At 33.7% G+C, this 17,664-nt stretch overlaps 1 protein-coding gene across 4 annotated transcripts in view; it reads right to left on the bottom strand.

The window, feature by feature from the left end:
- Positions 1–17,664, bottom strand: part of LOC106463241 (RNA binding protein fox-1 homolog 2-like) — a 106,048-nt gene that overhangs the window by 85,740 nt on the left and 2,644 nt on the right. The window contains exon 1 of one of the 4 annotated variants that reach the window (XM_022390689.1): positions 2,068–2,167. The exons of the other annotated variants lie outside the window; for them this stretch is intronic. Coding sequence (XP_022246397.1) covers positions 2,068–2,145 — 78 coding nt within the window. The 5' untranslated portion in view covers positions 2,146–2,167. Of the gene's footprint in view, positions 1–2,067; positions 2,168–17,664 lie in introns of those variants that run through there. 4 annotated transcript variants of the gene reach the window in all.

The raw sequence follows: 17,664 nt of genomic DNA, 5'->3' as shown, positions 1-17,664 counted from the left end.
CCACCTGGCCATGCCGGGCTTATATTTTAATGAATAGTACCAATATTCTAGCTATTTTCTGTATTATTTGGGTATGCATTTAATTTCTTTACTTACTATCCTACATCGTTATAAACATTGTTTTGGGTTGTACTGTTGGTACTGTACTGCTACTTAATACCTCATCTGAACACGCAGTAATGTGTCGTAGCAACTTGTCTCATATGTCAGGCTTCTCTAAAGTTACACTGTCGAACCAGTTTAATGGATTTCCATTCGTCACAAGATACGGTCATACTGATGTTACACTGTTCAACAAAATATAATCTAGAACAGTATTTAAACCTAACAACTAGTGTTCGTGTGTTCCATAAGTAAGGCATATTGTATTGTTTCTTTAATGCTACTTTCATTAACAGCATTACTTAGAATATTTGATACATTCATTTTTATTATTACACTTTTCTTATGGAGGTTGTTCTGCATTGTTAGCTTAGTATTTGGATCTAGGACTAACCTAAATCTTTCTCTAAGCTGGCCGAACCTCGTCAGATGTTAAAGGATTACGGCCGAAAACATCGTTGACAGCGACGGTGCCCAACTGATGAAACAATTCATTTTAATCTTTAAATATAAGAAACTAAGGAAAAAATATATAATAACTATTCTCATTAGTGATCACGTAGCTAGCGCGCTATGGTCGGAAGTTTATAGTAATGGTCAAATATATGACGTAGTTTGCTTGCGTGAAAAAGAAATCAATTTCATTAGACGTCATGGACGCTTTTAGTATAAAAAAAATATCTGGTAGTATAGAAAATTTGCGTCAACAACAGAAACGCTAAAAAAGACAATAATGTTCCTTACTGCTTAATATCTAAGCATGTCAACAGCCAAATGTGTGAGTTTACTGACAGGTATACTATTATATAATTCCGAAAGAATAAAAATAATTGTATTGACTAAATTATTGCTCATCATATTATTAGTTTTTCTATCCGTTAATACACAAAATAAATTCAAAATCAACATTTAAATGTTACTTATTTCAAATGCGTCACTTTTACCAAAAATGAAATAAATGTAAATTTGTTGAAAAACGTATCGTCTCCATAACAATATAGGCCAGTTAGTAACAAAAAAACAACAAAACTCAGGTGAAAGTATGGTGTACAAGATGTCCCACGTGGGAAAATAAAGAAGTTATTTCTCGATGTTTTATAGTTCTAAGACTTTCAGGTGAGAAAAAAATCAATTTATAAACGTTAGTACATTCTATGTTGAACGGCAAGAAACACAGAATGTACTAACGTTTATAATAAAATTAGTTTATTCTGCCTGGAAACGATGCTATTGGATGTTGAACGGCAAGAAACATCCAATAGCATCGTTTCCAGGCAGAATAAACTAATTTTATTATAAACGTTAGTACATTCTGTGTTTCTTGTCGTTCAACATCCAATAGCATCGTTTCCAGGCAGAATAAACTAATTTTATTTATAAAAACAGGACTTACTTGTACAAGAAACCTATTTGGTTGAAAATACTTATAAATTTACAAAAGTTGTGGTATCAAACTACAGACAAATTTCAATGTAAGTCTTTAATAATCATCAATATTTCATCTGTGTACACCTACGTTAAGAGCAAGACTGGTTTTTCATATTCAATTCAACAGTTTGTAAGTTGCCAAAGTTGGGAGTTCTATCATGCTGAAGAGATATGTCTCAAACGAAATACAAGATCATGAGTTAATCTTCGAAACTGTTTTACAAAATTCAGTATGAAAACAAAATCAGGGGAGTTTTGTCACATCGGAGATAGCGTTGCGTTTAAGCATACCGTCACATATTTCAAAGTTTACAACAACCTGAAATATCCTGACATGGAGGAATGAGAGCCCTGAAAGAATATTAGGAAACAATTCAAAGATATAATAACAATATAATGGTTGATTTGGTTTAAAAAACATACATTTTAGTAAAAAGAACTACAGCATAACGTACAAAAACAAAGAAAAAACGACAACCACTTATCAACATTCTGTGGGTCTAGATCTGATAGAAGAATAAGAAATATATCTCTCACTTGTGGTGGTTGTAAACGAAGCCCCAAAACTCCAAAACTTGGACGATCCACAAGCCCTCCTAAACGTAAAGAAAACATCCTTCTCACCAAAGAAGTAATGTATGGCACGTCACCGGCTGGTAACAATGAACACACGTTCATCGACTAACGAGGCGTCGCCACCATCCACCCCAACGTAAGCGCCAGTGATGTTCAGTTGCTATGCGACTCAATACTGTTAAATTATTACAGCGCACAGAAGCCGGTGAAACTAGGGTTACGCAGCACTAATACATTTTACGTTTCATACATCATCGCACTCTGTGAATAGGATTACCTATCTCTTGTACTACAGTAAACGAAAACTAACTTTAAAGATAACGATAAAACAAAAATTATAATAAAATGGTTGCTTCAACAACTGTACGCCATTTATTTGTATCTGAAATGTAAACTGAATAAACAAACTTGATCTGTTTAGCACTAGCTTGAGACAGGACATTGTGGTCCTTGATAAAAGCTGTTTAACGTTGTCAGATTTATACATTAATTCACCATGCCGAGATGCTTTCAGATTATCACCAAAAATGAGATAAGATCTAACTAGTTCTAAAGTATTAATAATTACAAATCATCTGTACATTCTTTATATATATGCTTTAATTATAAGCTAGATCCAAAAATATATACAGATTATCACCGAGTATAACTTATGATTTTTGTTAAATATATAACAACGTAGCTGACATACTGTGGTTGTTCTTATAACTACTGACTTTTTAGTAATATAGTTGGTACAGTACAGTAGCGAGCAAACTAAAATATTTGGTCGAAGCTATTATTAAACATTGGATTTCTCTTAGAATTGTGGATCCAGCCGTGTTAATTTTGTAAGGTGTGCAAAATTACAAACTCGTCCTTAAATTAACGAAAATTTCTCAGACGCATTTATTTCAGTAACGAAATAAAAACAAATATGGGCTACAAGAACGCGGAACTTCATGCCCGTAGGCCTACTACGATTTTCTTATAAAAGTTTTAAACTTTATTTAATATTCTATCGTTAAACCTACGTTAAATTATCAATAAAGCAACAATAAAAACAACCAGCAACAACAGTTGTCTTATCCTGTCCACTTCTTACAACATGTTACCAATAATTACTATTATTTTATGACGCTAGTGAATACAGCTTAGTGTTATAGCCACAGCAACAAATGTTCGCTCTAAGCCTAAGCTATAAGTTGAACTTCTGTATTATTCGACCAGGAAATTTATCAACGAATATTAACTTCAACACGAGTAAGAAGACAAAGTGTGTGTTTCTTATATAAGCGGTCCTCAATCTGTGCTTCCGAGGCTCCTTTCAAGTGGTTCGTGGAAAGGTTGAATGATCACGAAAAAGAAGCGCCAGCATAGGTTACAGATCTCATTGCGGTCCGCAGAGATTAAAAAAATATCAGGCGGTTCACGAACAAAAACGTCTGCTCGATTGTAGTTATACAAAAGTTGTTGCTTTCTTAGTGCAAAGCAACACACTGGGCTATTTGCACTCAGTTAACTGTGAATAATGTAACCCTGGATTTTAGCAGGGATCTGTATAAAAAGAAAAAAAGACGGCTAGATAAAAGAAAACAAAATAGTTCTTTCCCTCTTCCCTCAAAAAGTATATGATAAACATGCTCTGGCGAATTTTTTTATTATTATTTTGTGTAGCATTCGGCGACAGACAAATTAATTCGATAAAACAACAAAAATATAACCACAATAACTCTTCCGACGAACACGATTCACGACCCAGTTACGTTAATTTAGTCTGGCTTTTATGTTTTAATTCTTTAGAAAACAAATCAAATATGGTACTTACACAGAACATCAAGGAAACTGAGTTCATGTGCGTTTGAACATCATCTAATATTATAAAAAAATTTGCAAGAGATGGGTAAATAAAATCTCACGCTACAAAACACAGTGTGTATCTTGTCTGTCTGTTTCTCGATCACGCACCGATGTCATAGCAACTTATTACGTAATTAAAGTAGTTTGACTTCCTGTCAATTAGAAGCGAGTAATCTAGGATTGATCGAAAATTAAAAGTATATTTGGCCTAAAATGTACAAAAAATTTTCACCTTTTTCGCAATTTCAAAACGTAGCTTTGTTAAATTGTTGCGACCAAATTAGTATCTTTATTGCAACAGCACTTCTTTAAATACAGGATTTCTAGAGTAATACAAAAGAATTCTAATCGCAGACACTGAAATCTATAAGTCCGCTTGTCTTAGTCCTAACATTAGTTAAGCCTTTATTAAGTACGGCCTATATTCGATAAAGAGATAAATTAACACTGTAACTTTTGTACGTTTTTTGCTTTAGTTCAGTTAGGGCTAAACCTTACTGCACTTAATACTATCAATAAATATTATTCTACTACCTAACGTTAGACCTTTATAAAAACTTTGATAAGCTTTTAATATGTTGTATAAAATGGCTATTAAAGTATATTTATGTCCTTTCTAGCGTAACTCAAATGTTTTGCAGGTCTCTGCTAGTCTTACGTAAATAATTAAGACTGCTTTATTTTTAGACACAATTTTATTCATAACGTAATATTTCGTTACCTGTATTTATAATATTACACAACTAAATAATATTTAAAGCTTGTTAAAAACAATAAATGTTTAACGAGTTCTGTGTAACCAAAAATCGGACTAAATGAGATCCTCACAATATATTTTATATAAAAAAATTTTGCTAGGTTTTTATCACAACCATCTTTGCTTCGTTACCGATACACGTAAGCAGTAGGGAAGGCCTACACATGCCAAATGAAAGTTGGACTGTATCGTATTTTCAAAGTTTTTATAAGCTCATTAGATTTTAGAAGCACATAAATGTATTCAACTACATAAAATTACTCCTAATATTAACATTATCACAATAAAATGTAAAAACAAAAAGTAACCCCCCAAACTTCCAAATGACGTTGAATATTAGTCACCAAAAGTCGTGTGCTGCCATCTGTTTTTCCCTAGTGTATATACTAGTAGGCTAAATAACGCGTAGACTGTATTACTCACACTGTGAATGACAGCTTAATAACTCGTTAATATTGAAAAATAATATATTCATTAGTATTAACAATACTGCCTCACTGTATGACAATGATAAATCATACAGATTTTTAGGCCTGAGCGATAGTAAAAATGTTTACAATCACGGTAGTTTAACATTGGTTATTCACGATTGTGAGTACTATCACGATAGTTACTTTAAACCTTTAAAGTACTTTGATTACTTCATACTATCATTTTTAACAAAAATTGTACAAAAAACTGACAATAATCATATTCACATGTATTGTGTATACTAGTAACACTATAATTGTGTAGCTTCAGGGATACACACAAAAAATCATGTATGTACTTACAAATTTTTACTTCACGAAAAGCATGGCTTTGTTTACTGCAAATTAGATGCCAGAAAGACTAACATGTTCACATTTTCTAACAACAGACATGATCTGTTAGTTTTCACAATATGTCCTGCAGTGCTAAATGCTTGTTCTAAAAGAACAGAAGTTGCAGGAACAGCGAGGTATTTCATGGCTAGTTGTGCCAAACAAGGATATCTATTGTTGGATCTTTCCCACGATTTTAAAGGACTACACTCGCCCCAAGAGTCAATTACACCTTCATCACCAGTATACCTTGCTATATCTCTTCTTGCTTTGTCATTATCATTTCCTGCAGCCTCACCAGTTGGTTGAACAATGTCCTCCAATATGTGAAGCAGTTTCCGATCAACACAAAATATGCTTTCAGGTGAAAAAGTTTCATCAAACTGTACACAACAAGCCGTAGCTTTTTCTGCAGGTTGGTCTAAAACTTGCTGCTTCTCTGAATCAGTAACAAAGGTAAGTGACTTGAAACACGGGTCAAGAAAAGCAGCTCTGTTTGGTAGATCAAGGAATAGTCCAGTGTAGTGATTGTGTATGTTCTTTCATCTGTAGTTTCGCCATTTTAAGTATCCTACAGCACTATCATACTTGTGTAACAGTGCTCGTACCACAGATATAACAACATATTTCTAAGCCCCCTAAAGCCTCAGTGATCTCAACAAGTGGCTTCATCACTTGTACAAACAGTTCCATATTGGAGAATTCTATATCAGTTGGCATTAAATCACTGTTCTTGAGTTCCAATAGCGTAGTACACAATGGTTGCTGCTGCTGGATTATTCCACTGTGTTATAACGTCATTTTAACAAGTGAAATATGTTTATGGATGAGAGCAAGTTGCTTTTGATATAAAAGGTAATATGATTTTGGAGAGCGTTTTAAATGAGTTATAAGTTTTTTGCACCTACCGATCATCTTTGATATCTCTGGTAACTTTAAAGCCTGGTCAATAAAAAGCTGTAGTGTGTGATTGAAACTAGGCAAATGAGGAATTTCAACATCTCAATTGCAGCAGTGATATTTGCTCCATTATCCCATAAAATGGAAACTTCCACTCAGCTAGAATATCGTTTAGTTCTGCTCGATATTCACTCTTGTGTGACGTCCAGGAAACTCATGGGCTGCTATAAGATAACTTTGTAGCTTGAACTGTGGTGCAACGAAATAAACTGTAATAGCACAACATGGTAGTTTTGCACCTGACGTCCACATGTCTGTGGTAATAGCATAACATTCTACTCCGTCAAACTGCTGTTGGATTCTAGACTTCTCCCGCTGGTACAATTCCTGCATATAGTGACAAGCCATGGTCTTGCGATCTGGAGGTGAGTAGTGTGACTGATTCAAAACGTTAATCATTAACGGATCATTAACTGTATCGAATGGTTGCATATCCTTTACAAGAAAATAACATACTGAATTTATCAGCTTCTTCCATCACCTGGTGACTGGCAACTGAGCCTCAAACATCGCTGGAAGGTGATTTTGTGAACTCGGCGCTTTGCATTTACTCCCACTGTCTTTCTTACATGCGTTTGCAACTTCGTTTTTTTCTTGTTGTTGTTTTCATCGCCACAACATTAACTGGACGCGCATTGCCCAAATATAAACGCATGTTAGAAGTATTTCCACAATAATTAAATCGCTTGCTACAAACTTAACAAGTTACTTTAATTCATTTTCTCTTATCTTTTCCAAATACGCGCCATCTTTTTCTGGAAAACCAAAAACTTCCAAATCTTGCTTGTAAAGCCTTCTAATGAAATAAATTCTATTTCATTTGCACTTAAGCCACTATTACTCGTACTAATACTACAATCATATATTGCATCGTCCCCCACGTCATCCGCCATATTTAATCCTCTTTCTAAAGAAAAATGGCTAAGTGATCGTGTGATATGGTACCAAATGCTCATGTGCAATTATCACGTGTACTATTCGAAAAGTATGCAGGTTAACTATCGTATTCATGAATAGTGCTAAATTATCGCGATAGTAAATACTATCGCTCAGGACTACAGCATGGAGGACTAACCCAAAACGGACCATGACTAAACGTTCAACTTTTAATACTGAACATGTCTTTAAAAAAATACCAAACACTTTGTAAATTAGTTACAAGCAAGTTATTCTGCAACCTCACAAAGTACTTACTTTAAAATAATGTAAAATAAACAATAAAAAATTACCGCACTCAAAAATGAGATTAAATTTAACAAATATGTGTTTACTATGTACGAAGTTCTTAACAGTAAGTTATTTTTAGATTATTATTATATTCTTTTATTCAGTTTATGACAGAAGAAAAATGTTTTTGAGGTGTCTACCCGGAAACATTTATTTGAGAGACGACATAAGCAACGCTTTCGTAAAGAGTTGTAATTATGAAATAAAATATTGTTCGGAAATAATAATTACTACACATTAGAGTAGTGTCTGTATGACTACTGATCTAAATAGAATATTGTTAATTTTTCTAAATTTTGTATTGTTAGACTTCAAATGGGCATTAATTTTTGTTTTAGAACAATGAGTAGCAACAATACTCTAAAAGTTATTGTGTTGTCGATTGTACAGCTTGAACTAGTGCAGTGATTTCCAAACTGTGTGTAGCGACAAGTTGCTAGGGGAGTCGCGAGAGTTTCACCAAACGAATAATTAAAAACATAAAAAATATATTGCATTTGGCAGCAGAGATGTCACGCAAATCATAGTAAGTGGGTTAGGGTTATAGTCAGTGAAAAAACTTTGGGAACCACTGAACTAATCTATCAAATTGATGAAGCCGCAAAGGCGAAACGTTGGTTCAAATAAAAAGTTCTTTTATAATTATCTGGAGTTGAAAGGTCGTTTTTCTCTAACCTTTTAATAAAAATATGTAAATCATTGCAGTGCGCACAACAAATTTTGAAAAGTCATAAATAAGGAAACTAAGACTTAAGAAGGGATTGCTTCTGTGTGAAAAGAGCATTCATTGTGTTTGAGGTGAGGAAGAGATAGCTGTGTGTAGCAAAACCCAAAATGAACAGAGTTCTGAGATATTGATCTCTTGAAACAAGAATAAAAAAGGGCTAAAATAATGCATCTGACTGAAAATCGTTTACGCTACGCAGACAAACTATGATTAGCAATACTTAATTAAAGGTTGTCAGTAGTAAGTAGAGATTTGGAAAGAGAAATATAAACATAAGACTTATTTTCTCTAAAAATAGTTAAGTTATGAAATTTCCTGCGTAGTGGTGTAAAATAATTAACACTATTAATTAAAGTTTTAATGCTGGTTGAATACGTACATGAATTCGAAGGGTTAATTCATTTGAAGTGGTGTTTTCTCCTTTTTAAACAGTTTCTATTACTGCCATCTATCGTCATCCAAAAGTATAATAAAAATAATGTTTCTGTTCTAAAGTTAGAGAACTGATCGTATCACGACGAAGTAAATGTTAGGAATGTCGACTAATTTACTATATATATATACACAATAAATCTACTGATACTAATAATATGCTTATGAATATATATAAATATATCTATACGTAAAATTATTCTTCCAAGCGCTAATTTCTCTCACACTTTTTGAAGTCCTACTGCTTATTACCGACTTACGTACTGTGTTTTTGTTTCCTCTCTCATTTTGTTTTCCAATGATTATAATTTTGAGTTATCTACAAGTAAATAAAACATGTCGAAACTAAAAACCAACCAACCATTTTTTAAATGTCTTCTCGTACAAGTTTAAGCAAATATGTAATGAAGAGAAGATCGGGAGAGGGTTTGTTTGTTTGTATATGTAATGAAGAGAAGATGAGGAGAGGGTTTGTTTGTTTGTATATGTAATGAAGAGAAGATGAGGAGAGGGTTTGTTTGTTTGTATATGTAATGGAGAGAAGATGAGGAGAGGGTTTGTTTGTTTGTATATGTAATGGAGAGAAGATGAGGAAGAGGGTTTGTTTGTTTGTATATGTAATGAAGAGAAGATGAGGAGAGGGTTTGTTTGTTTGTATATGTAATGGAGAGAAGATGAGGAGAGGGTTTGTTTGTTTGTATATGTAATGGAGAGAAGATGATGAGAGGGTTTGTTTGTTTGTATATGTAATGGAGAGAAGATGAGGAGAGGGTTTGTTATTTTTAGCGAAGCCACATTGGGCTATCTGCTGTGTCCACTGCGGAAACTCGAACCTCGGATTTTAGCGTTGCGAGTTTGTAGATTTACCGCTATCCCATCAGATGAGGAGAGGGAAAAATTATATGATTGCTTATAATGAAATATCACGTTTCTGGTTTCAAACATCGCCAAGAACAGTTGAATTTTGCAATTGATCAGTAATAATTTCGGATCAAAATTAACACGTTTGCTGCCACCAGTAGTATTAATAATTCCTACCCTACCTTTTCTTACTTAACCCACGTGTCCAATACTTGTATGGGTAACTATACTACCTTTAATTAGCTCATTGAAGCCACTTGTAACATGTAACCCACCGGTATGTTACGTGGTACATAACTAAAAAAATCCACCGGTGGATCACATGGCAGCGAAAGTGTTATGGTCAAAACTAAAAACGAACCTTGTTCAAATGGTACGTTACGTTTCATATGTCGATGTCCACTTTCTAAGAAACTTCAAATGGACAGTGTCGTTCGCTGAATCATGTTTATCAAGTTAAAATTCAATACTCCTGTAATTTGGGTGTTTAACAATGTATCAGGCACACTAATAACTATGTTACTAGTATTTCAAGTCAAAACGTTTGATTCGGTTAAAACCGGAATAGTAAAAAACATAAAGAAAAAAAAAACACTACTTCCGCCATCGTAGCTGAAGCAAGCAGTAGAGTGTATTTATATGTCTGCTTGTGTGTTCAGGCTTAACGTTCAAACATATTACATATAATTACTGATAATTTCTTTGAACTCTATTGTAGATTTCATAAGCCTCAAAGTAAAATAAAAAATAAGACACGGATTGGACATTCTCCAGTAGAAAGAAAACCGGATAACGTTTTATTTTTCATTAAAAGAAAATAACTATGTTTATCCTGTAGTTTAAAAATAGGTAACGTAGGATTCAAATTTCTTTATTGTATACAACATATTTTTTAATCTATAAAACTGTGCTACTACAAAGGAAGTAATCTGTAACCCTTTTTTCTAACTGTATGTCAAAGTTTATGGTTACAGCAGAGAAGTGGCAATAAAATGACATCGTCTGAGAAAACTAATGCCTCGCTGTTGGGCAATTAGTGCAGAGTGACATCAAAACAGAAACGATAGTAAGCTTAATCACTTGACCACCTTTTATCCACGTGAACCCTGACAACATGGTATTTGCCTAAAAATAAAACACGTAAAGTTAGACGCTACTTTTCTATTTTGTATGTGTATGTATTGTTTATTTGTTGAATTTCGCGCAAAGCTACTCGAGGGAACCTGCGCTAGCCGTCCCTAATTTTGAGGTGATAGCTAGAAGGAAGGCAGCTAGTCAACACCATCCACCGCCAACTCTTGAGTTACTCTTAGCAAAGAAAAGGGGAGTAACCATTACATTACACCCCACGGCTGTGAAGGGCACGTATGTTCGGCAACGGGTTTCGATTCTGCGCCCCCCCCCCCTCCACAGATTGCTAATAGAGTGCCCTAACCGTCAGACCATGCCAAGCCTGCTTATATATAAGTATCATTACACCGTTGCAATTGTGTGGACATTTAAGTGATGAGTAGTATGTCTACATTGCTAAACTTTATCGATGGTGGAATTATTCCACCGAAACATGGTAGAGTTTTAAAAGTTTTTTGAACTTCTATTTTTAAAACTTTACAAACAAATCATTGTGTAAGTAAAAACGTTGATGCCTCGATTGATAAATTTTACTTGGAGCATTTTATTCTCAACGATTGTGTTCACTGTAGTTAGAAATATTATTCTTAATTTCTTATAAATCGTCACTTGATTACTACTTACTTATCTTAAAAACACAAACCTTTTATTTACAATGGGAGATTGTTGTGAAAAATCATACGCCAAAATAATAATAAATAATACAAAAATTAATTAGTTAATAAACAGCTGCCGATTGGCTGCTTCTCTGAATTCGGTGTTTCAAAATTTGACCAGGCTACCGTGCGACAGAACTCCATATTTGAATGGAGTAAGCATCTGTGCTTTAGCTCATGTTAGAAACTCCTCGAGCTCGTAACCACAATCTTTATTGTTCGAAAATTTATATATTTTAATATTTATTTCTACATACAATTACTTTCATCAGAAATTTACTCTATTAAGATGGTACTATTGAAACTTTCATCATCATACACGTTTTTCCAGTTTATGATACAATTTTCCTGATGCCACTACCGTGTCTTAAAGGTACAGATTTTGGTAAGAAGGTACCCAGATTAAAGAACACTACAATTCAGGCATAATGCCATTTAAGTATATCATTTTACTGTATAATCAATTTAATAGTTTTAAACGTGCTAAAAAAGATACTTTCAGAACAACCGGTTGGATTTCTAGCAACTTATTTAAAACAGGAATATTAGAATTTCAGAACAACCAACTGGACTTTTAGTAACTTACTTAGAACAACCAATTGGACTTTTAGTATCGTATTTAAACATGAATATTCAACTTTCAGAACAACTAGTTGGACTTTTAGTAACGTATTTAAACATGAATATTCAACTTTCAGAACAACTAGTTGGACTTTTAGTAACTTATTTAAACAGAAATATTCAACTTAGTAGTTATATATTTGGCTACTATATTTAATAGATAGCAAGAAATACGCAATTTATTCAACTTGAACTGGGTTATTAGGCCATTGGCGCATGATTAATAGACCGGAAACTGGACAGTAAAAAATAAAAAAAAAAGAGGTACATTATGTGCGTACACAATTAATCATTCTAGTAACACACCAGTGAAATATTTTTACGTGAAAAGTCTTGATATTCTAAACTTGAACGGGACCTTATGTGTACGTGGGCTAAACGACCAGGTCAGAGACCCCTAAAATTTAAGTATAGTTTCTAGCTTTAGACTACTGATCACTGGGAAGGCATCTAATCAGCAGCACCAACCGCCATAAGATATTCATCTTGCTTTTAAATGAAGTCAACATCGCACGTTAATTTTTATTTCTTTTAACGTAGGTGACTTCTTTTGATCAGAATTCATTGACAATTCACACTTTTGTAGGTTGATGCTTTCAAAGTTACAACAGAAACGTGCTTAAAATATTGCTAGTGTAAAATCATTATATATGGGCAGTGTCAATTTCCTTCACCAATGAAAGTTTGTATCTTACGGAAACGAATACAGTGAAAATCATATTGAATATCGCATGTAATGTTTACCCTACAAAACAAGTACTTCATACGAGTGTTCGGTGGGAAATTTAAACTGCATATTTTCTAAAATACTCGGAAATGAGTGTTAAAATTAAATGCTACCTATAGATATTAACCTTCCAAACAAACGGTAGATAACACGAGTTTTTAGTTACAACACATCATTACTTTGTTATTATTATTATTGACAAAGTATGAACTGATCAAGGGTGAAGAGACTGTCTGTTCAGCAACGCCGTCATGCCATTGAATGTGAGCATGCGTCAACTATGCCTTCGAGATGCACAGTATGAAAAGGCGGGTAGTAGCTGTGTTTTTCATACATCCATCTGTCCCATGCTATGAAAATGTCCCTTAGTTACTGCTCGCAGCTGGTATACAGATTGTATAGCTGCCCCGGTCACTTTAGAATCATCTAGACAACTGAAATAGCACGGTCTCACTACCCACTCCCCTGCAAAGCTTATAATCATTTTTACATCTGGTCTTATAAAAAAAAAAGAAAAAACACCTCCCTCTCCCCACCATGATAAGCAGCCATTGTGAAGTTTGAAGTACTCATAGGCTGTTCTAAAAATAATAACTAAAAACAAATATAAACGTAATAACTTACAAAAATGAAATCTATGAAAACACACAATAAAAAGAAACATGAAATGGCAACAAGCTTTAATAATTCAAAATCTAATATACAACCTTTGTTCTTGAGATAGGAGACTGGGAGCGTTTATTCAGTATCTCACCAAGATTTCTGTATACAAGTATTTTGAAAAACCCTATTTCAAGATAATTTTCATTAAGATGACAAAAATATTTGAGGTTTTCTGCTCGTATACATATTTTGATTAACATATTAAGTGTTTTAGTTCGTGTGCTCATGTAAAAACAAGATTACTTGCTGTGTATAATCATCATCATGAACTAGCAGGAATTTTTATAAAGTTTTCCGAGGAAAATCTCGTAAGACCATCGGATGTGCTCGGAAACTGCTGTTTCCCTTCGCCCTCTGTATAAGCAAAAATCGTCATCTCTCGCAGAATAACAGGGAATATAACGTTTATATACAAGACTCGTGTTGGGGAGAACACAGAAATACCCCCCCCCCCCCATCTAAAATCAAGGTTACAAACAGCAATACTTATTCTGTTGTATTGAAAAGGAGTACAACACAGCTGTCTAGCATATCGGCACCAGTTATTAAATCACCTTCAACGAAGAGCTTGGAGAATTTCCATAATGTTCAACAATATACGTACGCGTCGGATTAGGGGTGCATGTCTTTACGGTAAAAGTTCTCATTTGTCTTAATTATTTCCTCCTCCACTAGTATACTCAATCAGCCATACACACATACATAACAGCTGTGGAAGCCTACGAGAATGGGGGCGCCACAATCTACTTTACATCGATGGCGCAGGCAGAGTACTAGGATGAAACATCACCAAAGTAAAAATTACGGCCGTATATATTACCACTTTTTTTTATGCATTGAAATTTAAATAGTACTAGGGATGTGTTTCACAACAGCTTAATTGTGCTTATTCAGTATAGGATTTTTATTTTTTACTGATTATTATTGATTGAAATGAAATGTGATATTACCCGAGTGTTATATTTCTAAGTTAAATATTTCACTGTGTATGTTTGTTTTCTATTGTCACTTGCGATACAAGTGGCAATAGACACGCCAAAAAATAAACTATAGCATGATACAAAATTACAGGCGGTTTAGTAAATTGTCGCTGACCTATAAAAATGTATCAAAGTACAGAAACGATTTTCGTTATGTACTTATGTATAACTATCATCCATGTGTTTCATTTTAAACAGTTTGTAGGTCTATTAAGTGTATGTATTATTTGGCCAAAAATTAGCGCACACAACACACAAATTAGCAAGGACCTGACGCAGCATCGTAGCTTGACCAAAAACTAATCAAAGTGGTAATACTTGACCGTCAGGCAATATTGACGGTACACAACAAGGTTCAGGAACAAAAATAACCCAAAGAAACTATATGTATATATATATATATATAAAACAAACCACTTTTCCGACAAATTATCTGTAGGGCATATGGTGCCTTTGCAAAAAACAATTTAAAAAAAAGTAGATACTACAGTAATAGCACCCAAAATGTATTGGAGAAAAACGGTATGTTCAGTATCTACTAAACGCTAATGAAACTAGAAGACAAACCAAAAAAGTTGTGACACAGGTGCTCAAACCTAAATGATACCACCATTCACTTGTTCATGGTCAACATCGTACACACACACATACACACATATATATATGTACACACACACACATATATATCTCGAGAGAAAGAGGGCATGAGAACATAACTGGTTCAAAATTATAATAACCATCAATATATGCACCACTGTTAATTAGTATAATGCCTTTAAAATACTACAGCATTTCTCAAGCTTTCTTTGTCTACAATGGTTGAAATGCCGTGGTTTAAAATCCAGAATGCGATAGCCGCAGCAGGAAACTAAGTAAGTACACAACATTCAAAATATCTATAACTATTACTTTTTAAGTTCATTTACCGCACAGATAAACAGATAATAGTAATGCCATTACGGAATCAATTTAATAAAAATCGTTTAGTAATGCTACTCTGTGTAGTTTATTCTCATAACTCAATATACAGCAATTTTTATCGCTGTCCTTATTTTAAACTACAATGTAAGTTATAAATATTTCATAATGAAAAACTTTTGTAAGTATTTCTCACTTGGTTTTTTTTTTTTTAATTTAATGCTACTATTTGGTTAGAAAGTTTTGGGACATTCCCTCTAAAACATGCTGTTTATCTTACTGGTATACATGAGTGGGATTTGGATGGAGGAGGGGGGGACAAAGCTAAATCTATTTATATATATAAAAAAAAAGTCGGATTTCATAGCCTTGATTATTGCGTTATTACGTTATTTTAGAATGTACAAAATATATCAGGATGGTTTTGTCACAGTTTTTAGATATAACGGCTTTATTTGTCACTGACCAAAGTTAAAAAATAATACATTTTCTATAAAGATGGATGAGGCTCGCAACTAAAGCTTAGTGGTTTTAAGCTTGTATATTCTCGCATTGCGATATTGTCACATAAACCGATACAGTTTGAAGGCACTGAATGCCAGCAAGGAAAAACTAACACATTTAAACAACTGTGTTTGTTTATCTCAAAACCCTTCCTCAGTAATATATACCTTCACACACACTATAGAGAATTGAACCCGGCTCACCGTTACTATAAGCCACTAATTAGGTTATCAGTTTAAGCTAAGAACTCGAATTTTTATATGAATATAATACAAGTACATTTTATACATTACTTTAACCAAAGTTACACTGATACAATAATCTAACCTTGCCGCCTAGTTGACCTTCCTGAAACACTAGAAGCATCAGTATCACGTGACTTAAATCAATGCACACTAAGACTCATTTGCAGCGTTAAGAGATCAGCTACGAAACCAAGATGAATGAAATACTAAATTTGTATATATTTCCAGTCATTCTGGTGTGGATGAAATAATATATATATACACCAGTCATTCAGTAAAACAAATATCACATTCTATAAATTACTTAAACTTACAAATGCTGTTGAGCATATTCAATAAATCGATGAAGTTACAAATGGCGCCCCTTGTACAGTAAATTGTCTTTGTCGCATCAACCACCGTACAAACCATTCGTTAGTTATTGCTTATGCTTGTTGACCTCAATTACGACTAGGAACCCATCTACAATCATTCGGTTCAACATTGTAGTTAACTTTCAAAGCATATACTCCATAAACAGATGTTACACATGGTAATTGTCGTTAATTTTATGAGTCACTGTGTTATTTCATCAATAAATCAAAGCGTCGCCAGTATTACGTCATTTTTCAAATATAGCATCTCCAGATTCACAAATACGACTATTTATTGCAATTCATATAGTGTTGTTTGAAACACGTGTCACAGTCGTTGTTCTTAGTACAAAAAACAAAACTTATTCAAATACATGTTGAATAAAAAAAAAAACAATTAAGTCATATGTTTATATACGGAAGAAATAGTAATCATAAACACTTAATTTGGACGTGATATAAAACAGAAAAATACAAAAAAGAGAGATCACAGCTTAACAAAATAACCAACAGTGTATTATTTAAACCAACTTTTACCACATACTATACAGTATAAAAAATAATTTGGCTAGCATGACTTAACGCTGCAATTTTATTGATATGAATGACAAAGTGCACTGACCCTAACTTCTCTTTTACAATAGGAAATAATACGCACTAGTCTGATCGCGCAATGTATGTATATCAAGTGCAATAAAATCGATTATTGAAAAAGCATAATTATGTTCACCATCCGGACTTCACGGTCTGATACACGGAAAATGTCCTTCCTACGCTTCGTCCTTTCTTTCAGCTACCACTAAGCCTAAACCATGCGTCACTAATTATCCTACATATACCGATTTTCGGAGCGCTGCGCATGCGTTGCTGTGTATTGCAATTAATTTACCGCGGTACAGTTCTTATGAAAATTAGGCTGTTATTAAATGAGATCTCTCTACGTATGTATATTTTTATCTGAGTGACATAGCTTAAAAAGTTTAATTACTTACCAACCACTGAAAATGGCTGCTTGCTACCCTGTAAGTAAGATAGATCTAAAAAAATCTTTTTTTCTTTTTTTTCAATAAAATGCGTCACTTTTCCAAACTCCACAAAACTTAACCATGTGACTGTTCATGACCTTTTAGGTTAACCATTACCGTATTTTTCGG

The sequence above is a fragment of the Limulus polyphemus genome, unplaced genomic scaffold (assembly GCF_000517525.1).
Source record: "Limulus polyphemus unplaced genomic scaffold, Limulus_polyphemus-2.1.2 Scaffold1357, whole genome shotgun sequence".
Taxonomy (NCBI): Eukaryota; Metazoa; Arthropoda; class Merostomata; order Xiphosura; family Limulidae; genus Limulus; species Limulus polyphemus.
Note: the sequence above shows the minus strand (reverse complement) of the source record. Positions and strands in the feature narration are given on the sequence as shown.